Source organism: Equus asinus, chromosome 8 (genome assembly GCF_041296235.1).
Source record: "Equus asinus isolate D_3611 breed Donkey chromosome 8, EquAss-T2T_v2, whole genome shotgun sequence".
NCBI lineage: Eukaryota > Metazoa > Chordata > Mammalia > Perissodactyla > Equidae > Equus > Equus asinus.
Window position 1 is genome coordinate 12,599,798 of NC_091797.1, and position 24,769 is coordinate 12,624,566.

General features: G+C 35.8%; 1 protein-coding gene across 35 annotated transcripts in view; it reads right to left on the reverse strand.

Annotated features, from left to right (window-relative positions):
* MLIP (muscular LMNA interacting protein) overlaps positions 1 to 24,769 on the reverse strand; it is a 238,815-nt gene that overhangs the window by 80,649 nt on the left and 133,397 nt on the right. For 14 of the 35 annotated variants that reach the window (XM_014863849.3, XM_070514714.1, XM_070514723.1 and 11 more), the window contains 4 exons: positions 16,824 to 16,895; positions 3,640 to 3,705; positions 3,473 to 3,556; positions 3,304 to 3,363 (listed from right to left, as the gene is read on the reverse strand). The exons of 5 other annotated variants lie outside the window; for them this stretch is intronic. In XM_014863849.3, the coding sequence (XP_014719335.1) occupies positions 3,304 to 3,363; positions 3,473 to 3,556; positions 3,640 to 3,705; positions 16,824 to 16,895 (282 nt within the window). The remainder of the gene's footprint in view (positions 1 to 3,303; positions 3,364 to 3,472; positions 3,557 to 3,639; positions 3,706 to 16,823; positions 16,896 to 24,769) is intronic. 16 more of the 35 variants (XM_070514726.1, XM_070514721.1, XM_070514720.1 and 13 more) reach the window with 3 other exon arrangements.

The following is a 24,769-nucleotide window of genomic DNA, read 5'->3' on the forward strand; positions in this document are numbered from 1 at the left end:
CAGGAACATAGCCATAAAACCACCACAAAAGATCTTGTTTAATACAATTTTCAGCAAGATTCCAAAAGAAGAAAAATAAATCCAAGAGAAAGCTACGAATGTGGGAGAAATAAGGATCTAAATAAAGAATAAGTGTCTAAACAAAGAAGAGATCAAGAAAAATATAAGCATAAAAATTCAGACATAAAAGTCCAAAAACTACTAACAAATTATGTCTGCATATATGTATATATATGGAGGGGTCTCTATATATACATATCTTGATTAAAAACAAGTGGAAAGTGAAAAGTGCTATAGTACTTACCTAATTTTGTAAAAAGATATTTGTAAGCTTTAAAATTGATAGGAAAATAAACATAATTATTGTCTTTAATAATTTATGTGTAACTACAAAAAGTAACAAAAATATAAAGTAAAATTTTCAAAGTTTTCAAACCAGTCAATGTCAAAATATCCAAAGGAAAGCAGGAAAAGCAAAAAAGAAAACATTTTAAATAGAAAATCTAAAATAAGATAACAGAAATTAGTCCTAAGATAACAAGAATTACAGTAATTATAAATGGCTTAAGGTCCCAGATAAACAAAATCTCAGATAGAATATAAAAGTGATATCCAGAAATATGTTGTCCTGAAAAAAATTAGACAAGTGGATACAAAAAGATAAAAAGTAAAGTAATAGAAAATAGTAAAAAAGTAATAGAAAAATAAAGTAATAGAAAATATTTAAAAATTAATAGAAAAAAGTAATAAAAAATATCTAAGAAAACATGAATTAAAAATTACATATATATATTACTTATATAAGGACACTATTTTCATACTAGAGTCAAAAGAACAATCTTAGGTGCAAAAGGATTATATATGTTATTAAAGGTTATGAAAATCAAAAGATGAGAAGGAACATCAACACATAAGCAACAACAATATAGGTTCAAAATACATAAGTCAAATCCAATAAACCCTTCTCTAGCTTTATCTTTCTCTGCCTCTTGGCAGCAATCACCACTATTTTATTTTCTTAAACACTCGCCTCTCGTAGCTTCCATGATATCATAGTGCTCAGATTTTCCTCTTACCACAATGGACCTCTCATTCTCCTTTGCTGGCTCCCACTCACCCTTCTTTATTGGACCTACAACGTTTTGTTCTTTGGAGCTCTGTACAGGGTGCTCCTGTACACATCGAGAGCCCTGTACATCGATGTGTTGGTCATCCTCAGATCTTTCCTACCAGCTCCAGACCCACAGGCTTCAGGCCTCCTTAATACACACCTCAAACTCGTCCTGTCCAAAGCTAACATAACCCTCTTCCCTCCATTGCACTGCCCCTCCTTCACAGTTGACTATGCTCAAGGCAAAGACCTGGAGCTCATCCATGAATCCATGATTCTTCTCTCCTTCATCGCTCACATCCAAACTCCCAGCAAGCCTGACATGTCTCTCTCAAACCCACATGCTTCTCTCTAGCTCCCCTGAAGCTACCCTATCCAGGCCACCATCACTGACTGCCCCTCCGACCTCAGCAGCCTCCTCACAGCAGCCATCATGATCTTTTTCGATAGTTTCATATTATTCATGCCACCCCCCAATATTTTACATCTTCCCATTTCCTTGGAATCCAAAACTCATGCCATGGCTTATAAGTATCTGAATCACTGTCTCCAGCCCACCTTCTCAACCTCAGTTTAGACGGTTCACCCCTGGCTCACGCTACTACGACCACTCTGGCTTTCATCTTCATATACACTAAGTGTTTTCCTGCCTCGGGAAATTTGCACATGCTTCCTTCTCTGCCTGAAGGCTACTGTCCCTCCTCTTTCAATGGCTGGCTTCTTTCCCTCTTTGCTCTCAGGTGAATTCTACTTTCTGGCCACTGCATCCGTCATGCGCCTCTTAGGTTACTCCGGCGTGCTCACCATTATCTCCCTCGTGCCTCACAGTGCCAAGCCCACAGTAGGCACTGAATAAATATTGATTGAATGAAATAACTGCCTTAAATTTAGTGGCCTAGAATAATGCATTTTTAACACTGTACGCATCAAATATTTGTTAAATAAATCAATAATTTTGATTATTATTCACATATTACTTCTTAAATCCTATTCCTATTATGTTTAATATAATATATTTTTATATGTTCAACAAATAAAATAAGAAAAATATATCTTAGAATTTATAGAGTATCTCTTTTTGGCAAATCAAACAAAGTTTTGTATTTTTAACTTAAAAGACAAAGAATATACAACAAAATAGATTACACACACAGAAACTACTATTATCCATTTGTAGGTCCTCTCTACTAAAATATAACTTCTTAATACTGACAGTGATTGGTTACTGGGTTTCTATGTCATTATTAATGGATATTTGTCTATAGTGTTACAATTGAAAATTAGGAATACTCTTCTAGTCATAAGCAATTCTGTACATTTAAAACCAACTTCCTACACACAATGTCCAATTTTTTTAAAAGAACAAGCAAAAAGTATTTATACTAATTCTAAGAGAGGAAATAAGGCTGACAAAAAAACCCTAACAATTATCTATAAAGGAAAAACCATAACCATTTTGAAATGTAGAAAAGTACATCCGTCCTGTGTTCAAAAAAATATTTTGGAGAAATGTAGTATTTTATTCCAACAAATGAAAATGGCTACATTATAAGAAGTAAATGTTTAAAATTCCGTTACAACAATTCATGCTTTAGTAATACTCTAACAATCTAAAATATCCAGTTTTCTGTGCCTCTGAGTCAAAAAACAATGAAATTAATTCAGTCAACCAAAAGAAAAAAATTCCAGAAAAAATACCTGTGCAAAAGCTCTGAGACTAATGTGACTTTAGTCGACTTCATTCTCCACTTCTGTAAATTACGTGAGTACTGAGGCTGAGGTTTAAGACGATATTAAGCCACAAATTCTACATGCAATTCCATACAGCTCCTTAAAATGCCAAAATATGACAACATAGTCTAGTACATTGGCTTTCAAATTGTTTGGAACTTGACCCACAGTCAGACATAGATTTGACTTTGCAGCCTGTACACACATATTTAAACATGTACATGTAAACAAACTGAAAGAAATATCAACAATACCTACTCACTATTTGGAATAGAGTCTGATGTCTTACATTCTTACCATTCTATTTTTAAAATGCTGTCTGCTTACAACAACAACAAAAATTCTGGCTGCTATCCACTAAATTAATTTCCCAATTCGTTATTAGACCTCGACCTGCAGTTTAAAAATCATTGATCTGGTAGGCCTTACGGTTCAGTAAATCATATGAAATACATACATACTTTGATTGTGTCAGAACCCAACAATGTCTGTAGGGAACTTGAAGGAGAATCAGAAGAATGCTGGAAAATAAAAAAAAGGACAAGCCTGTGATGCCCCATACTCAAGTAGAGAGAAATGAAGAGAAGCCAAGCAAATGTTTGAATTGCACATTCTAGTCTAAGGCATTACCATAGACAAGGAATCCTGTAAGACCTTATCAATGGTAGCACAGAGCTCTTCAGTTTGCTGCCTGAGCTGTGCAGGGGAACAGAACTGGAAGAATTGAAACCAGGTACTGAGTTAGCAATGAGTTTCGGGGTTGCGTTTCAAAAGCAGGGGTAATCTGAAGTCATTACCTCCAGAGGTGGGTCTAATGTTTTGTCCTTGAAGACACTGTCAGTCTTGGCTGGTTCATCTAGTGCCTAGTGATAAATGAAATAGTTCTCATGTGAGGCTTTTAGTCAAATATAAATGTAATAGAAAGTCTCTTCAAAGAGAGCCCTGTCTATCCCAATATTTCCAAGAAAAAAAATCTTTGAATGATTTGATGTGCTATTCTCTGACATGGAGGCATTTTCCACACTTGTCCAGTTTCTCCTCTGGAATTAATATGTCCAATACAAGGTGTTGGAATAAGGAAAGGAGGCTGAGTTTTCAAACATACAAATTTGGATGTCTCATACATCCAGATGAGCCTTGTCCTCTTCAAAGAAGTCACCTTGGTAAACTACGCACAGAAATAATGAGGATATAGCCATTTCTGAAAATATTACAAAACTACTTTTGAGGAAATGCTTCAGGACCAGGTTATAAGAAACACGCACACACACACACACAAAATCTTGCCTCCTTTTTAATCATTTATATCCAAAGAAGTCTTGGCTACCTTATTCATCAAACTTGACCTCAAATGACATTTAACTATTTTGAAACATACTTTTTATTTATTGTGATATGTTTCAGCTGTATAAATGAAGAAAACAAAATAATCCTGTACATTTACACACTCCATTGAGAATAAAGAGCAAAGTATTATAAAAAAAATAGAAACCAATGTGTACTCCTCACCGCTTCCTTGTTCTCCTTCCACATGAAAAGTAACCATTCCCATTAATTTTGTTTTTATCATTATATGTATGTCCTCAGTTCTTCTAAACATATTAACATGTGTATACATCACTAAACAATACATAAGCTTATTTTGCACAATTCTTCTAGTTTTATGTAAGCATAATGCATGCTTCTGGAGCTTACTTTTTTTTCGGTTTTGGTTGTTTTTTTTAAACCACTTTATCAAGTTACATTTGACATACAGAAACCTGCACCTATGTAATGTGTACAACTGATGATCTTAGAAATAAGTATACATCCATGAAAGCATCTCCACATTCTATGCCACGAACATATCCATCACCTCCAAAAGTTTCCTTCCGCCTTTATTGTTACTTTTTCCCTATAGTTATTTATTCACTCCCTTCACTTCCACATACTGTCCCATTGTTTGAATATTCCACAACAAAACGGATACCTTCTTCTATTGCTGGATATTTAGGGCGCACCCTATTTTCACTATTGTAAATGGTAACAACTATCACCCATGTACATGTTTCTTTATACACGTGCTCGTAGTAAGACTAAAGTAGCTGCACAATAGGATAATAGAAGATAGTCAACTTTATCAAGTATTGTCAAATTGTTCTTTAAAACAATTGTACAATTTCATGCTCATAATATCAATGAATGAGAGTTCTTGTTTTCCAACTGTAAAAAATATTAATATCCTGATATACCTGAAATACCTCTCTTTAGTTTTAGATTGCACTTCCCTCATAATTTTTGAGTTTGGGCATCTTTCATATGTTTATTTATGTTTTCTTTCATATATTTGCTCATTTTTCTGTTGGATAGTCTGTTTTTTATCTATTTGTTGGAAAATTTTACATGTTCTGGGAACAAAGTATTTGTCAATTGCATGCGGTACAAATGTCTTCTCCCACTCTTGGCTTTCCTTCTCATGATTGTGGTGATGTCTGTTGATAATACACAGTTTCCATTGCAATGTGGTCAAATTTTTCAACATTTTCCTTTGCGATTGGTGCTTGCTTTCAAAAACTTTTCCCTAAAATAAGAAGTTACTCCCCTAGGTGGGAGCCTTCAAAGTTGGGGCACTAGATGTGCGGTCTAAATCCTTCACTCCTCAGAGAGAAGCTGGGAGTTCCCTCCAAATGGCCTGGTGCTGCGACAAGGGTGGAGTTTATGGGGAGTGTCACAGCCTTTCCTACCCATTTTGATGTGAGTATTTTCTCATTCACCCGATGTGTGGGAGTCACTCAGATAGTTTCTAGATTTTTCTCAGAGGGCTTGCTCCATGTGTAGCTATACATTCAATGTGTCCATGGGAGGAGAGAGGCTCAGGAGCCTTCTGTGTCTCCATCTTTTCCCTGTCTTTTATCATTCCTAAGATCTATTTGTGTCTACCTACTTTTTTTAAATCAATTTCTCTAGAGAATTATTAATTTCTAATCTCTTAATTGGACTAACTTTTGGCTTTGATCTTCTTTGGCATACTCACAATCCATTTCAGTAATTTCTGTTCATATCTTTACTATTTCCTACCTTCTACATTTTTTTGGATTTATCCTGCTTTTCCTCAAAGTATTCCTTTTGTTGCATTCCACAAGCTGTGATATGTAGTATGGTCACTGTCATTCAATTCTAAATACATCTTTAAAACTTTCCAGTAAGCTTTCTTAGACCCATGGGTTATTTAAAAGTAGTTTTCCTTTTTAATTTTTAAAAATATGAGGATTTTTTTCCAATTTTTAGTTGTCTATTAATTTAGTTATATTATGGCTAGAGAACTTCTTCATAATAGTAATTTCTTATGTAGTTGAGATTTATGGCATAAGACATGGTCAGTTTTTATAAATATTCAATTTATGCTTAAGAAAATATCTATTTTCTAATTGTTGTCCACAGGCTTCTGAATGTGTGTGTGTATATGTGTGTGCATCTATTAAATCAAGATTATTCATTGTTTTGTTCAAATCATCTCTAATTTTACTGGAAGTTTTGCATGCTTATTCTATCAGTAATTGAGAATTGCATCATAAAATCTCATGGAATTGTAGTGGGTCTGTTAATTTCTCCCTGTGATCCTAGCAATTTTTGCTCAACATAATTTGAAGCCATTTTATTAGGGATTCATAATTAGAAGAAATATTCCCTACTCTTGAATTAAATTTTTATCCTTCTGAAGTGACTGTGTTTTTCCTCAATAGTGCTTTGTTTCTTAATATCTCTTTTGCCTGATTTAACCAAATAATTTGATTAGCATTTTACTAGTATATAATTTTTTGCCTTTTTATTTTCAACTTTCTGGATCCAAACCTCAAAAGTTAGTGCTTTATAAACAGCAAATGTCTAGAACTTATTTTTTCAGTCCAGTCTAGTCACCATTGTCTTTTAATTTGAGAGGTTAACATTTCTTTTATTATAATTACTTATTTATTTAAATTTGTGTCCAAAATATTTTTGTTTTACTTTTGTATCACTTTTTCTATTTCATTTTTTATTCAATTTTTGAATTTTTTAAATTGATTAAATTTGGGTTTTTTCTTATTCATTTTTTTCCCCCTCCACTAATTTGGATATCGTGGCAGAGACAATGCTAGGCATTCATCAGTTACTTTCATTCTCTCAGGCACACATATACATTTCCTTGGTCTCAACAATTTAGGGATGGGCTTGCGACTGATTCTTGTTAAATGAATGTGAGCAAAAGTGATGCCTAACTTCTGGTGCAAGGCAGTTAAGAGTGGATATGACTTCATCATTCTCTTTCATCTTCTTCAGATCACTAAGATGCAACATGGAAATAGACTACATTCCTGAGTCACTATTAGAGGAGAGCCAGGTGGGAGGGCCAAACCAACCTATGCCAGAGTGTGATGTGGGAAGGAGATAAAAGCTGATTGTTTTAAGCCACTGAAATGTCACGGTTTGTCTATTGTGGCAGCAAGTGTTGCTTACATTATCTAATATAAACATTATTGACTATTTTTTTAGAAATTAACCTTGAAAAATTTCCCATTCATTCTAAGGTCTAAACCAAGCAATACAAAATCTAGATTAGATTCACATAATCTACAGTTATGTGTCGATTAATGACAGGGATGCTATCTGAGAAATGCGTTGTGAGGTGATTTTGTCACTGTGTGAACATCATAGAGCGTACTTACACAAACCTAGATGGTATAGCTTACTACACACCTACACTATGTGGTATAGCTTATTGCTCCTTGACTACAAACCTGTACAGGGTACTGAATATTGTAGGCAATTGTTTTATTTTGATCATCAATTCTAGGTATTTTAAAGCAGGAAGTTTTGGGGCAGGCCACATGGTGCAGTGGGTAAGTCCAGTACACCCCTCTTCCGCAGTCTGAGTTTGCAGGTTCAGGCCTCCAGCACAGACCTACGTCACTTGTCAAACCATGCTGTGGGGGCGACTTACATAGAAAAGTAGAGGAAGATTGGCACAGAAGTTAGCTCAGCGCCAATCTTCCTCAAGCAAAAAACAAAAAAGAGGAAGATCGGCAACAGATGTTAGCTTAGAGTGAAACTTCCTCACCAAAAAAAAAGAGCAGGAAGTTTTTCAAGATATCTAGTTCCAATCCACTTTCAAAATTTGACTATCTACCAGCATTAAGGTTATTTGAAAAATACATGCCACGATTTATGAAAGCAATTACAAAAGAGGTTACCAAAAATGTGACAAACAATTGCAGACTAATTAGAATAAGTGGGTGGTCCCTAAAGGCAGTTACTTTTAAGAGAAAACGATCACTTAAATATATATGTTCTGGTAGGTCTGTAAACAAACATACAAATAAGATTCAGTTCTCTATTGCCATATCTTATATATAACCCTTTAGAATTACAGGCTGCCCTGTCTTCTTGTTCAGATTTACCTTCTATTCCACCTTCCCTCATTATCATTCTGATAAGGTCATATACTGACCAGAGAGTTTCACACCCGTCATGGAACCATGGAAACTATTGCTCACCAGAATCAATTTTCTTCCTTCTAACAGAGTCAGTGATACAACAGATTCAGAACTGTTAACCTTCACCAAGAGGCACCATGTCCAGATGCTAGAGTCATCATTTCAGCATGGGGTATACCCTTAAGAACTCAGAAAAGTGACATCTAAAAGATAAGATTTTACAATCCCCTCATTTCAATAACTCACAAGGGAAAATACTGTCTGGAAATTTTTTTCTCAAAATCCACTTCTCTGCGTTAAATAACAACATAGAAAACATTGGCTATGATAACCTAATAGGAACACCTGAGATTGCCTCTTTCTTATCGTAAAAAAAAAAAATCTCTTTTGCTTTCCTCCTTCATCCTCTAAACTTATGACTAATCATGAGTAATGAATAGCAGGGAATAGAAAACATCAGAAAGATAACTTCCAGGTGAGGTTCAGACAGTTTAATTTTTCCCTGTCATGGTGTTTTAATCACCATATATTTACCTGTTGGTGAGGGAGGGGGAGGGGTTCCCACCCTACCATTATGGGGATGGCTGAATACATGACACCTGATGCTGGGCAGATGAAATCAACAACAGTTTATTCATCCCATATATTCACAGCCCGGGGAAGAGAACGCTGCAAACCATACAGGGCCACACAGGGGTTGTGCTCAAGAACACAGTGAACAACCAGGGGTGGTGGGAGGCAGGCTTTGTAGTATCCAGATGGTGAGGTGTCCCTCAGGTCCATAGAAGGATGTGACTGGCTTGTCTGGATGCGGGAACTGTACCTGGTCAGTTTGATAAGGAAGGTTAGGGAACCTTCTCTGTGGGAGCAGAGTAGGGAGGGGAGCGTCCACCATCTGAGGCCCTCTTAATTTCACCAGATGTCGAGGCAGCACGTAATATCGGGCCTTAATTTTAGGCTTTATGCCACACATGGCTTCCAACCATAAAGATAATCGTGGAGAAGAAAAAGATCAGAAAGTAAAGACAAGGACTAAGAACAAACTCCTTAGGAGAGAAGCTGGGTTTAGCCCCTCCTCACCTTTCCAACAATACCTTCTGTCTGCTCCTCGCTCGCAGGCTGCTGTTTAACCACAAAGAACCACTTGGGTTCTTTGAGCTTGTGGTGACGTTTTAACTACATGTTATTAATTCTACCTAGATTGTCCTTCCTCTACTCTCAACTCACTTTGAGAATTCCCATTCACCCTAAAGTCCCTAATCAAACTCCTTAAAATATTTTTTTCTGGCCTTCATACCAGGCAGTCTGTCACTCCCTCCTTGGTGGCATCATCTCACTTTGTACATTTTATCATAACTACTTTTCAGCTGTATCTCTACCCTACTGGACCATTTGCCCTACTACAATAAGGAAATAAGGTATTTATCTTTGCAGCCCCAGGATAGAGCACATGATACATGCCCAGCAAAGATCTTTAAAATGAATTGAAAGGGTAAACTGACAAAGAATTGAGTTAGATGAAGGATGAATCATAGAAATAGTATGGTTTTAAAACTCCTCAGTAAAATGCTCTAGAGAAGTGGTTTAAACTCTTTGAATATTTTAAATAACAAATTATTTCTTTTCCCATATTTTAACTAAATTTGTTTACCATCAAAGATCTGAGCATGTGATCAATATTAACATAACGAGATTTTTTTTTTTTTTTTGCTGGGAAAGATTGCCCTGAACTAGCACCTGTTGCCAATCTTCCTCTCTCTCTCTTGTTTTTTTTCCTCCTCCAAGGGCCAGTACATGGTTGTGTATTCTAGTTGTAAGTCCTTCTATGTGAGCAGCCACCACAGCATGGCTACTGACAGACAAGTGGTGTGGTTCTGTGCCCAGGAACCAAACCCTGTCCACCAAAGTGAGCGCACTGAACTTTAACCAGTAGGCCATCACAGCTGGCTCAATGAGCAGATATTTTTTTCAGCTGAAGTCAAATAGGGTTAATATCCTGGTTACTCTGTGGGAACTTACTATAGGCAAACACAACTTTTACTAGGCTATTTAAAATATTGAAATTTACTCAAAGAATGAAAAAAACTACTCAGAACTCTTGGAAAATCAAGGAAGATATATGGTATTAGGTCAGTAATGCTGAAATTTTGAAATGGAGACAAGTCTCAGACTGCATTAAAATTTAGAGGGGGGATTATTTTGAGTTTAAATAGCTTTGAAATTTACCAGCATTGATTTTTTTTATTGATGAGAAGTTATTTGTCAAATGTATCATCTTGATCTGTTCCTTCTAGCAGCCATAAAAAGTAATTTTTTTCTCTGTAGTACAAAAATGTACTAAAAGAAGATATATTAAATCTCCATTAACAAGAAGTCTGACCATAGATTGCTTTTTGACAACTTAGCCAGCAGGATTGTATTGATGTTTCCTTAGATTTATTCATTTTGAGTGAACTTCTCTCAGAATATTCTCCAGTAAAAGATTTTTATTAAATATATACATTTGTCTACCAAACAGGACTATAGTCAAGTGAGGGATAAATGAGGCATGCTTTAAATCCTATTTTTAAAGATTTTTAACTAATATAAGTTATCAGAAATATGCTCATGAAAAGTGGTTATATTTTGCTCAGAACAGCCAACTTTGGGACCTAGATTTTGAAAAGAAACATAGTAAATCTGACATTTAGAAGAAAATAGTTTCTGAGCTCAGCACTACATTATAATTAAGAGACAAGGACTATGAACAAGCATTGTAAATCAAAGTCGTTTGGGGAATATATGCCAGTAAATGGTAATAGGTGTTCTCCACCCAAAAAGAGCATCTCTGATGGAATTGCAGACTCTTAAGTCTGATATATTGACTCAGTCTAACCTGCTCTCTTTGGAAACAGGATTAAGTTCTAGAAATCTGAAGATAGATTGCACTCTAAATAGAGTTAGAAAGTAAACTGCTTGCAAAGAAAGAATAATCTAAAAGGGCTTGTAAACTTTTTGTAATGCCTAGACTATCTAATTTCAAAAATTTCATGGGTAAGTTACTGTATTTTAGTAATAATCAAATTCACCCCCCCCCCCAAATGATTCATGCTGAACCTCAGTGCTCCTATACTTTGTTAATCTGTCCAGCTATTTGGAAGAATAAATCCTTTGAGGACTACATAAGCCTTCTTTGATTTTCAGTCATTAATACAATGCCATCTGTCGGAGTGGAGGTAATCTCAGCAAAATAAACCTCACTTTGATTCTCTAGTTGGAGAGTCAGGTCTGAATAGTATTCAGATCTGAAGAAAAGGGGAAATGTACCCTGTAAGGCAGAGGGGCTTCCAGATAGATAAAAGTGCAGCTTCTTTAAGGAGCTAGGAATATTTATCCTTAGATTATTTTCTTAAGATTGGTTTAAAAATTTCAAGAATTGAGGAAATCTGCTTGGCGTTTTTAATCCCAAGATCTTCGGAGGGTTAAATGTCAGTTCCTCCCACACAGGAGGAAGGGAGTTTTTGCAAACCGTTTCAGCCAGTGTCACACATGTTCATCAAGTCTCAAAGGCAGGAGAATCCATCCTTTTCCTTCATTTAATCAAGGATATCAGAAGGGTGCTCCTTATTTCCAGCCAACACCTCCTTCACTATAATTCACCTCATCTCTTTCAATAACTCAAGGAATTGGGTTGGTTTGTAATCCCTCACTCACTTAAGTTTTCACAGAGCTAAGTCATTTCCAATTCCCTTTCAAAGTCTAAAACCAACTTACTTCCCTTATGGCAGAAGGTCCTTTCTATCTTCTCCATGGAAGTCAAACTGATGTGGCTTATTCTATTCGAAAGGAAGACTCTTAATTTATCATCATCCCAAATGTCATACACTAGGCCCCCTTATTTTTCAATAATCCTATGAGCAAAAATTTGCCTTAAAATCCTGTGGAATAAAATTGGAAATTTTAGAGACCTACCCAGCTGCAAACTAAATTAATTCATTCCATGAACATTTAACAAAAAACTACTATATTCTCTCAAATAGTTCATGGTAGAGAAAAAAAACAACCAATAGGCATAATTAAACATGGTTTGGTAAGTGATTTAAAAAAGATAAGTGTGAGTTAGACAACTGGCTGAGGAGAACCAGTTACTATAGATTTGGGTCCTGGGCACTTCTCCATTGCCATAGAAATGGGGAACACATTCCTTTCTTGTACTGATCTAAATTAAGAGATGTCTCTCTAGTATAGGCCATATGCTAAGTTAGCAACCAGATTTAAATTTTTGAGACATGCAGAGCTCTTAAAATATTCTCACCCAAAGACATATGTTTAATTAGATTGGAGTTTGCCAACTCACGTTTTAAAAAATTAAACTGGCAATTCAGAATAAATTGACTTGACAACTGACAATATATCTCAAATCTTTACCTTTCTACTTTTACAGCACAGTTTTTACTATTGTCATCAAAATGGCTCTTCTTTATCTTCCTCCCATCACAAAAAATAAAATGATTTTTATCCCATAATTTTCATTGAAATAATTAATCCTATAATTTATATGTGCTATTTATAAAATTGAGCTACTCTAGAATTTTTCTTTCTTTCTTTCTTTTATTAATGTCAGACTGCATCTGGCTGAGCCACCAGTTTTTTTTTGTTTTGGGGGACTTTGTTTGTTTGTTTGTTTGTTTTAGGAAGACTGACCTTGAGCTAACATCTGTTGCCAATCTTACTCTTTTTTTTTTCCTCCCCAAAGCCCCAGTACATAGTTGTATATCCTTGTTGTAGGTCACTCTAGCTCTTCTATGTGGGATGCCACCACAACACAGCCTGATGAGCAGTGTGTAGGTTCGTGCTCAGGATCCAAACCAATGAACCCCAGGCCACCGAAGCAGAGCACGCAAACCTAACCACTCAGCCATCTGGCTGGTCCCCGGATTTTTCTTTCAAAAACACGTAGCTTATGAATTAAATTTATCCTGAAAATGGCAGACAGTAATGCCACTTGCTGGAAAACAGTACCTAACCCTGGTCTGATTTTATCCTGAGGAATATTTGTGAGGAAAGGAACAGAGAACTTAAATTAGAGGAAAAAACGTATACTTTCATGGGAAAATATTAATTACTATGAGACAATAAAGATGCATATTATTTGATTTCATGGAGATAATTCTTCCTTCTTCTTTCTTTTCCTCAACACAGTTGCACAATAAAAATAATTTGCTTATTTAGAATATTAATATGTGCTCTTCAGTTTAATTTAACTTTTCACCTATTGCTATCTGACTCAGATGATAAGAAGAAATATTAATCAGTAAGAGAGAGAGACCTTTAACATTCTCTGAAAAGGACAGCAGTACACACACTGAGACTAAAAACTAAAGTCCACATCAAAATTACTTTCTCTACAGAGCTCAGTATATCATTGAACATATTGTCATGAGGTCCGTGGACGGTCACAAATGCTGTTGGTCTGATTGCTTTGTTCCTGCTTTGCAATCTTGGAGGAAATGATTACTGGCAGGAGATTAAGCCAAAGATCCTGAAGCTAACAAGTTAAAATATGATGCCTTCCATTTATCTCTTCCTATAAAGCCTCTCATGAAGACTCAAGCTACAAATGTTCCCTCCTAAATGTTCATGGGGAAAACAACCATAGTATACAGAATAAGCTATAAGTTTAAGTTTTGATGCAGACACTAAATTACAGAAGTACCAGAAACCTCATGTCCCCCACCAACAAAATGTACTCTTTTGAAAATTATGGGCTTCTTCTAGGGTGATTAAAGCTGAAACTAATCCAGTGATTCAATGACAGCTTAATGTCTGATTGGCATGGATGCCTATATTTCAATTTGGAGAAAATCTCACTTTTAAACATCGTATTATTTTTTAAAGTGATTCCAATTCCTCATTAATTATACTACATGCTATAAAACAGAATGTGGTATAAAATATCAACCATTGGTTTAATCTGGTTGGGGGAGAGGATTAACTGTTAAACTCTCTAAGACTTGAATTAAACCTGTTGCTTCTACCTTCAAGGCATGCCACAGCGTAGACACTAACCGAATGTTATACTGAGACGGCAGCATCGCTCTACCCCCGAATTGTTGTGTTCTGGGTGATAGTAAAGGAATCTCAGAAAAGTTTCTGTGATTTAAAATATTCCAAGATATTAATTCTTCCCAAAATAGATGAATCTCTGATAGTTAGAGTCTTAATTTTCCCAACCAAGTCAGAAACAATTCCCTTTGATTTCAATGGCATAGGATGAGTTCTATTGTGTAAACAGATGGGTAAAAAGGCCTAAATTACTAGATTTATTTTTCAAAACTACAACCACGAAGGGAGTAGCACAACATCATTCAAGAAATATTAGTGGAAATGAAAATAAACTCTCATAAAATCTTAGGATAACACTTTTGCTATTTAAAAATTTTTACAAAGTCAAGTTCCTTATTGAGGAACTTAAAAACATGGAATACACACCAAAATAAATGTGTAATTATACAAAAGCTTGAAAGTAAAAACAAACATCATGTCTTATCTTGTGACCTTTGAACAATTCAAATATTTATGATCCAAAAACAATTTATCTCAGCCAAGAGACAATTACCCACACTAGTGTTTATACAATAATCAATGCTTCCTAGAATAACATTATTTTAAGTTAGACATTATGATATTTACATGTTGCGCTAAAAATAAAAATAATAATTTTCCTAAAAAGTAGGTTTTATTCAAAATTAAAAACACAAAACCTCTCTTATATGCATTTGCATTAGGTTAAATACACAGCAATACCACCATATACATTTACAAAATGGGTTTGGGATGAAATTAGAAATTAAGTGAATGATTCTTCATTTTTAATGACTAACTAATAGATTACAGTCTCTAAAATCCATTTAACTGGAAGAGAAGGGAGCTGGTAGATAGAGACTCTGGAACCATAAACGACATCCAGCCTTATCTTACAAAAGTCTTTCAAGAAGAATTGTTATTATCCTAAATAGAAAACTAATATAGTGGTACTACATAGGTGCAGCGTAATAGGCTAGGTTAGAGGGGACAAGTATGATGGAAGGATGCCATGATGCCACAGGCCCCTATTCTGTATGCCTGGCTTCTGAGGAGGAGAGTTTCTCCCATTTCTCTGAGGGCAGACACTGATGTCCATCTGAAATGTCCATCTGAAATGGGCAGAGGGTCTGTGTGAGGAAACACTGTCACTGTAACTCAACACAATAACCCCAGACAACAGGATAAGGGGCTACTGGTGGAAGTGCCACTTCCTGCATCCTCCTGCACCTCCCAGATCCTCCTGAGATCAGTGTTTGAGATCCATCTCATCTTTTAATGAGGTATAAAAGGTATAAATTCAGAAGAGAAGCCAGAGAAAAAGCTGCTGATCTCCCTGCAGCCCAGTGACCTCTCAGTTCAAAGCATTCAGCCACATAGAGCACAGATTCTGGACCACATGTGGATAATTTGGAATTAGTTATCAAAGATAGATGATATAAGAGATGCTGCTCACTAATGTTCTTCTGTATGCTACTTAGCATTTCCCACTAACAATTCCTACCTTTTAAACAAGACATCATACAAAGGTTTTATTCCCAGATCACACTAAAATAACAAGAATGTAGATTCGTAAGCCAGTGGTCAAAATACCACCTGGTTGGCAAACATTAAAGTCCTGACAAAGGATAATAACAGTATCTGAAACACTATAATTACACAGAAAAATGGACTTAACACACTAAGCGATAAATTGCCTAAGTATCATAAAAATAACATATGAAATGAATAATTTCATAGATTTGGTAATTAATTTCACTTCGATTCTGATGTGATCCTCCATTTGGCCTTCATTTGAGCATATATAATGTGCTTATTAAACAAGAGGCTTTGATTTAATTTACCTACTGAAACAGAATCCTCTAATTTCATAATTAATAACTCTTAATAGCAAAGCAAAAATGCCCTGGAGCCATGTAAAAGCAGCTGGATCATTGGAACTGGTCTCAAATCCTCCCTTCCATTCATGGAGGTGGGATCAGAGGCTGATGGGAATAGGTAAAGAGATTTAGCCCATAATAGGATCTAAGTGGCTAAGTTGGATACTCAGCTAACATGTTTCCATCCTAGGGAAGCCACTATTAATCACAAGTCTCAACCAAGGTGGCCAGTTGCTTACATGTAACCCCATTTTACCTATAGTCTCTTGATCAATGTGAACACAGCTGGAAGCTCTTGAATATAACAACCATTTAAAATGTCAAAGGACAAGGATTTATCCAAACCCAAACCCAAAGTTTCCCAGGGCTGCTTGAGAATGGATTGGACAACTCTAGGCTCATATGTAGCCTCTAGTGATGAATCAATGATGTCTCCAATTTATTCACCAAGATGCTTTCACCACATCATCCTAAATTAAGAGCAGCATTTTATTTTAGTAAAGACAGATCTTTAAAGCAGAAATTTTAGAAAACATAAAAATGACATTAGAAATATAACATTCACTCTTCTTTTAAGCCAACACTGACCTTCTGTTCCAAAAGCAATGTGTTTGTAGGGATTGCTGCAAAAGCCTTGTAGCTTGACTTGGTCTTGTATTGCTAGAATGGGTAACCAGAAAGCAAGAGTGGAGATGAAAAGGGGGAAGAATATGACATAGTTTTAGACTAGTTCTACCAAGTTAAACAAGTTATCAAACGAAGAAACCAGTTATTATGCTTGAACAACTTGTTTTCGACAGAAAAAATTAGCTCACCATGTTAATATTTTATTAGAATGAGAAGCAAAGAAATATCACAGTAAAAGATCAGCCTAGGGATTATAGGCAATTATTCGCTATATAGTTTCAGAACTTAAAAACATCCATTTCTACAAAGTTAAATATAAATTTCTCATTAGCAGGATTCCCTCATAGGAGTACTAATCTATAAATGCGGGGGGTTTTGCTTGATTCTCAAAGGAAAGTGATTCTTTTTTATAGTGCCATAATTAACAAATATTATGCCAATAAATTTAATTGAACTCTTGATACATTCTCTTTCATCATTCATAAAAACAAAGAGCAGAATACATAAAATTTATCAGCAATTTTTAATAAGCAGAATATTTTGAACAGAAGTGATATCAGCAATTTAACTCCATAGTGCATAAACTAGAAAGCCAAGCTCTTGATCTTAAATTCATTTTTTTAAACCTCATCCTCATCTCCTGCACTTTCTAATACAGCAGTGTTAATTAATAGAATGATAAAACATCTTGGGTTTTAAGGAAAACAAAGTAATACAGTTCAGTTTTGTGGAGTATTTGGGGGAGAGGGTTCAGCTTGAGGAAGTTGTGGAAATCAGGATAATAAGCATAATCAAAAGCCCAGTTTTGATATTACTCTGGGTGCCAAGCTGCTTAACCAAGTTCAAGGCTCCCACCACTTCAAAAGCCCCTGTCTCAGGCTGCTTGCCCAGGGGCCCAGAGCCATTGGGAGATCAGCGCGTAGCCCAAGCTGGCTTAGTCCCCCGGAAAGCAGACCAAAGAGTCTACAGATGAAGACAGTGTAATCAAATAAAATAAAACCTTGAGTTTTAGGGATGTAATTGAAGTAACCTCCATTAAACTGGTGTGAGGAAGGTAAGAGGCTGACACATTCATTTTCCTTAGGAAGAAGTGGAACTAGAGAGAAACGAAAATGCCAGACCTGGAGGAAGAAAGCCTCAGGTCCCTTTGAGCCCTAAGTCTCTATATGCAGCTTGCATTGTTGTGGTCTCCAGACAACAACGTATTTGGATGAGGACTGAAAATGAAATGCCAGCTCTTCATGAGCAATAAGACAAATTACATACATTGCCTCATTTAATTTTACAGAAGCCCAACAACAAAAGACTCATTAGGAAGAGGAGAGGTGGTGAGGTCAGGTGACCTGTCTAAGACTACACACCAGAAACAGGTTTGGAACCCAGGCCTGCCTGGCTCCACCATCCATGTTTTCTCTATAGGATAATATTTTCTCCCAGAGAATATCTAAACGGACAAATAATACAGAATAAAATGTATCATTAACACTCCATGATGGTTTTATGGATATTTAATTGTAATATAGTCACAATAATAATAAAAATAGCTAACAATCACTATGATCCAGGTACCATTCTAAAAGCTTTATGTATATTCTCCTGATTATCACAACAAACCTATTAGGTAGATACTATCTTATATCCCTTTTACATATGGAAAGTAAAGTACAGAGATGTTAAGTAACTTATCTAAGATCACTTAGAGCTAGAAAGTCATAGCTGGGATTTAGACGCACGCTCTTGAGTTCAACTGTGAGCTTCTCTACTATATGCCCTGGCCTCTCATTTCAGGACATATAATCATTTATAATCCTTGTTCTCTTATCCCCAGCTGCCCTAAAGAATATAGCTGGAGAAGCCTATACAGAGATATATCTTGCTATTGCACACAAAATGCCACAGAATCTTAGAATCAGAAGCAATGGTGAAGGCCATCTGGTTGAAACCTCTCATCTAAGACATGAATCTCTCTGATCCTCTGTTCAGCCACCCCTGAACACTTGCCTACCTCCCAAGGCAGCACATTTAGCTCTAATTGTTGGAACTGGAAAACAATTCTCCCTTATACTGAGCCAAAATATGCTTCCCACTGACTTCTCCATCGGTTCCTATTTCTCCCTCCTTGGAGTCATGACTCGTGCTAAGAGCTCTCTTCTGCATGATAGTCACATGGCTGTTTCCACAAACGCCCTCCTTACCGATCCTCAGCTAAAGAATTTCACTATCCTCATCACTTGCCTCTGTCAATATTCCTTTAAATTTTTAAAAAGTGTGTGCTTAGCTAGATGTGCTTTAACACAGAGTAGAATATAATCATCACCTCCATGTATTGACAATAAACTCAATTAGTACAGTGAAAATGATAATAATTGGAATTGTCTCCCTGGTTTTTGTGGTGAGTTTAGAATACACAAGAGAGTGAAGTTGGAGTCATTTCATATTGTTGTTTCACATTAAACGTGCTGTCACCCAAAATCCCTAATCTTTTCATCTTTTTTTAACATTTGTTGAAATTAAACTCCATCCTGTAGTTATGCTTTTTTCTCTAGATCCAAAAATACTACTTTACGTATTATCTCTATCCAATTCCATCTGATTAGATCTGGCTTGTCATTGTAAACTATGAAGATAAGAATTTTTATATTATTTCATGAACCATCTTGTTAAGCATGTCATTTTTATCTTCATTCAAGTCACACACCACGTAGAGGGAGCTCTTGCCTACTGGGTTCTGCCAACTTGGGTTTGGCCAACATCGAGACATGCTGTAAGTCTATTTAGATATGGCAGTTTAACAAATGGATTCATTCAACAAAATATTATTCAGTTTCTACTTTGTGACATGCATTGCTCTAAATATTGGAAATACAGCAGTGAACAAAACATACAGAGATTTTACTCTCTAGAGCTTACATCCTAATGAACAGAGACAAACTATAAACAAATAAATAAGAAAGCAAAAGACAAGTCATAGAGAAATAAATAATACGCAGAAAATCGAAATAGAATGATGGGATAGAGAGTGACCTTGAGGATGCTTCAGACTGGGCACTCAGAACAAATGTGAGTTCACAGAAATATGTCATTATATGTCACATATTCCCCCCCGTTCTTGATATGCTGAAAGACATCACAAAGGATAGAACTTGGAAGGCATTCAATAAATGTCTTGCTTAAAGAAAATGTCTGACTTCCAGTTATAACTGTTTTTGTAAACATTCACAAACTAAGAATATAGGCCATAATTTTCAGAATTTATCATTTTTTGTGTGAAAAATGGAACATATGGTTCATTCCTTTTTTCTGGTACTCTCTTACTTCCTATCATTTACAATAGTTTTGCAATAGAAAGAAAAATTTCATCTGTTTTGAGATACAATTTATCTAGACCAGGAGATATGAACTTATTCAGAACTTGTTCTTTCTCTTTCCTCATCTGTCTTAGGCTTTATGCTTCTCTGAGACATATGAAGTATTTCCTTCTCAGTCTGAAGATCATTCTTGTTGCCATAAGAGATATCTTTTCAGTTCACTATATTTCCACTGGGTTCTCTTTCCAAAATTCTAATTTAGAACATATTTCCTCTTTAGCATTTCAAGGCTTCCAGGTGTTAAACCAAATTCATTGGTTTCCCTTCCTTGGTTTAAAATTATAAATCACTCTAGTCAAGGTAATTATAACTTAAATAATAGCCTGTAGTATTACAGGCTGGAATCACTATCAGCTAATCATAGACGGGAAAAATGACCAGCGTGCCCCTGAATCTAGCAAAAAATTCAGTAATACCTATTGTATCTCTCCAATTTGTAATCTATGCTTTCCATCAACATTTAATACATATTTAATACATATTTCATACATATTTCTTGAATACCCATTACATGACAGGTGCAGGGCCAAGTTTAGGTTTAGAAAAGGAAATGACATTTTAGTACACAAGTTTATCAGAGCTAACCCTACTCATAGGCAATACTAGATATTGCAACATAAATCCTGAGCATGAAGGTGGGGACAGCAAGAACATATTCTCCCCCTTCAGGAAATGCTCCCCACCACTGTCCTACCCCCCAATGCTGATGTATAAAATTCCACCACAGGCTCCAGTTATAAAGACCCATGAAATCTCAAAATGAACTATCCTAGTTGCCTTGAGAATTAGGAATTTGAACTCACAGTTACACTTTAAGTACAGGTGAATGGCAGACTCTCAGATTACGTAAACAACAAGAAGAGAGAACCCTGGTGAAGAGCCTCCCTACCATCGTGGCCAACCTCTCCTTCCAGAAGCATCCATGAGAAAGGAGAGCATCACTCTAAATGTACACTTCCTGCTCCTCAGTGAGCATGCCTGCACAGCCTGCGTCAGAATCTCCCTGAGATGAAAGCTCACCCTCTTATAGCTTATTCTTCACACAGCAGCCAGATAGATAAGATTGTGTCAATTACCTATTCAAAACCTCCAATGGCTTCCTGTCTCACGCAAATTAAAAATCAAAGACTTAGAAGTGGCCTACACACCTCCAGGACTCAGCTCCCAGTTACTTCTCTCTCTGACAACCTCAGTGTTCCCTCACTCACTCCACTCATGACACATGGGCTCCTTCAACTGTTCTTTGTAACTGCCCCGCCCTCTCTGGGCTCAGGGATTTGTCCTGATGATACTCTCTTAAGAAGCCTCACCTCCCAGGATGTCACCTTCTCAAAGAATTCTGTCTTGACCACGCAATACAAACTCGTGACACCGTCCCTTACCCTGCTATACTTTTCTCCATACCACTTATGACCTTCTAACGCACAAGAAAATTTACTTACTTGGGGGAAGGGGGAATATTGTTTGATTATTTCTCTTCCACCATAGGATATAAACTTTCTTTGAGCAGGCATTTTTGGCAATTTTATTTGTCGCAATATCCTCACAACTTTGAAAAGTGCCTTGTACATAACAAGCACTCACTACATATCTATTGATTGAATGGATGATTTGTTTGAACCCAGATTAACTATTTTAGCTCATGGAGGTACATTCCATATTGCTCGTTTCCCAGATTACATGTGGATCAGCAGAAATGCAGAAAATCATCTAGAGACTGTTGCCACCAAGTTTCTAGTGTGATGTATTTCGAAATGTTTTGATGCCTTAAAGGAATGAGAGTTTGTAAATAAAACGCCAGCTATAAAAGTTCATGAAATATCAAAAAGCTCCAAACTGACTCTCTAAACAAGCTATGTGTCCAAACAGCTTTAAGGCCAGAGCAGGCACACCACTGCAGCCCTCACAGATAGAAAAGGGCTTCAGACCATCTTTAGTGAGTGGCAAAATGTGTAAGGTTTTGATGTAATGGCCATCCCAAATTCCCAAATGGGACATCACCATAACTCACTAAGCTAAAAATTTAAACTATTTTATAAATGAAGACAAAATATATTGGGAGCCCAAATACAACTCCATGGATTACTTTTGTGATATTCAGCCTCTCCCATGGGAAAAAAAAATCTCAGACAATAGAGATGTTGATGAAAGAGTAGCCTGAGAAACTTTCAGGGAGATGCCCATCCTGTCTAGGGCCATGATTATAATGTGAAATATTTTTAAACTATATCTGAAATTAAAATGTATGAATTATATCCTGCTAATGCAAATAGATTCAGAACCTTGAGATTCTATCTATGAAAAAGAAACATCAAACATGCTTTATACCTGAATTTAGCTCAGCCATTCTAGCTGTTCCATTTTATTTTAATATCAAAGGACAGTAGGGCCCAGGCTTTGAACTAATATCCTTCAAGAATTCATGTTTTAATTTGATGGCCATCTGTATTCTGGGACCTCTCCTTTCAGGATCAGGCACTGAGTGAAGCTGATCTCAATCGGAAGTGCTTTGACTTCAAAAAGAGCCCTGTGCTTGGATTAGCACCACAGTGGAAGGAGCAAGACAAGAAACAATCCATAAAAGCATAGAAATTCTTTGATATCCCAAAGCTTTTGTCTAATTCCTCCTATCAATCTATAAAATAATCTTAGCAATTTAAACAAAGCTAGTCAAACATCGAAAGAAATTGGGATAAGATTTATCTATTCCAGCATCCATTTTAATGAGTTTTTTATACTCGTTACAATTTCTGCAAATAATGGTTTGCAATAAAAAAAAAAAAGCAAGAAAAAAGGCTTTTACTTGGAGAGACAATATCAAGCAGCAAGGAGGAAATAAATATAACAAAGGACAGCATGTCTCAGAAAGAAATTATTTTTGTAGAAGTTATCATGAATTTTACCCATTATAAGAAACAAAGGAACAGATAAAATTAGATAAATTATAACCATTCTTCATATTTTCATGCTCATCAAATTTATTGTGCATTTCTACAAGCTTGAATTTTATTAACTTGGAAAGAACGAAAATAAAAAATATAAAGCAAATGCTGAAAATTCTTCAATATGGAAAGCAGTGAGGGAGCCGGGGAAGAACAGGTCTTCAACAATCTTCATTTTAGGACAAAAAAGGACTAGACTTTATCAGAAGCCCCTCTGGGCTCACCCTCCTCTAACTCTCCAAGAACAGGACAAACATGAACAAAGCAGAGTGAACCACAAACAGTAACACTTCGCAGAAGCCTCTGGACTAAAGCCACTTTTCACAAAGAGAAGGAATAATGTAAGCATACGGCAGCGTGGTTTACAAACTAATTGTTAATAAATTCAGGAAACAGTAATGTTTACATCATCAGGGGTTTTTTTAATACACCATAAGGGAACTCCATAAACACACATATGTATGGAAAAGATAATCACCAGGTCATTTTACCTCAAATAAATAAGATTTTTAAACTTAGAATTATAGAAAAAGTTAGATTTTTCTCCATCCCATTTCCTTTGAAAGTATAAAATACAAGGACTTAATAATCTCTAAGAATACATTTTTAAAATAACCCAAATATTATATAAATTAGTAATTCTGATCATTATTCCCTAATAATGATGATTTCCTTCATGAGAATTATTAAATCAGGCTAAAATGATAATTAACCTGAGTAACTGCTTTGTGGCAATAACTCATAGTAGTAAAGAACACGACTTTCAGAATCACCAGACTTAAATTAACAGAAATGTCGCTCTGCCAGTACAAGATATGTGACCTGGGCAAGTTAGTCACTGAATTTCAGTTTCTTCGTGTATAAAATGGAGAAAATAATATTACCAACCTCATATGGTCATAAAAATTAACTGACATAGTCCCTTTTAATTAATTTTTAACTATTCTATATAGCTCCTAGGACAGTTCATCACAGAAAGCATTTGATATCTGTTACTGTAATTACCATTACTAATATCAGTATTCGATGATAAAGTCAATCTTCTTAGGTCTCCACATCTACTCCTCTGGGATCATCTGTATATTTGGTCATGTTGTTTACCGTTTCTGAAATGCCAACTCCTTTCCTCTTCATTAAGCTCAATCTTAAACATTTCTGACAGGCCTGACATTTATGATAACTTCCCTCACTAACCATATCCCATAATAATATTTCTATTATAGGGAATTCAGTGAACAATTACACATAATCTGTATTACATCATGTTAATATTGCCTTATATTTGTTTCCTAGCTTTATTGTATATTTAATAACTATATATAGCTTCTTCACATTATGTGTATGTATATTTTTTCCTGCTGAATAGAATTTATTTTTTTAAGACAAAGAAGTCTCTCTTAAGTTCCTTAAAAAAACACATACATCCCCCAAAAAGTTAGTATAGTGGTGGGATACAGTAGGTGTTTAACGCATGCTTTTTAAGTTGAATTGTAATACAATGTCACTAACAAGATCCTGTGGGCTGTTTTATCTTTCCCATCTTAAGTTCATCATCCAAACAATGACAGAGATGGACCCGATCTCCATGGTACTTGGA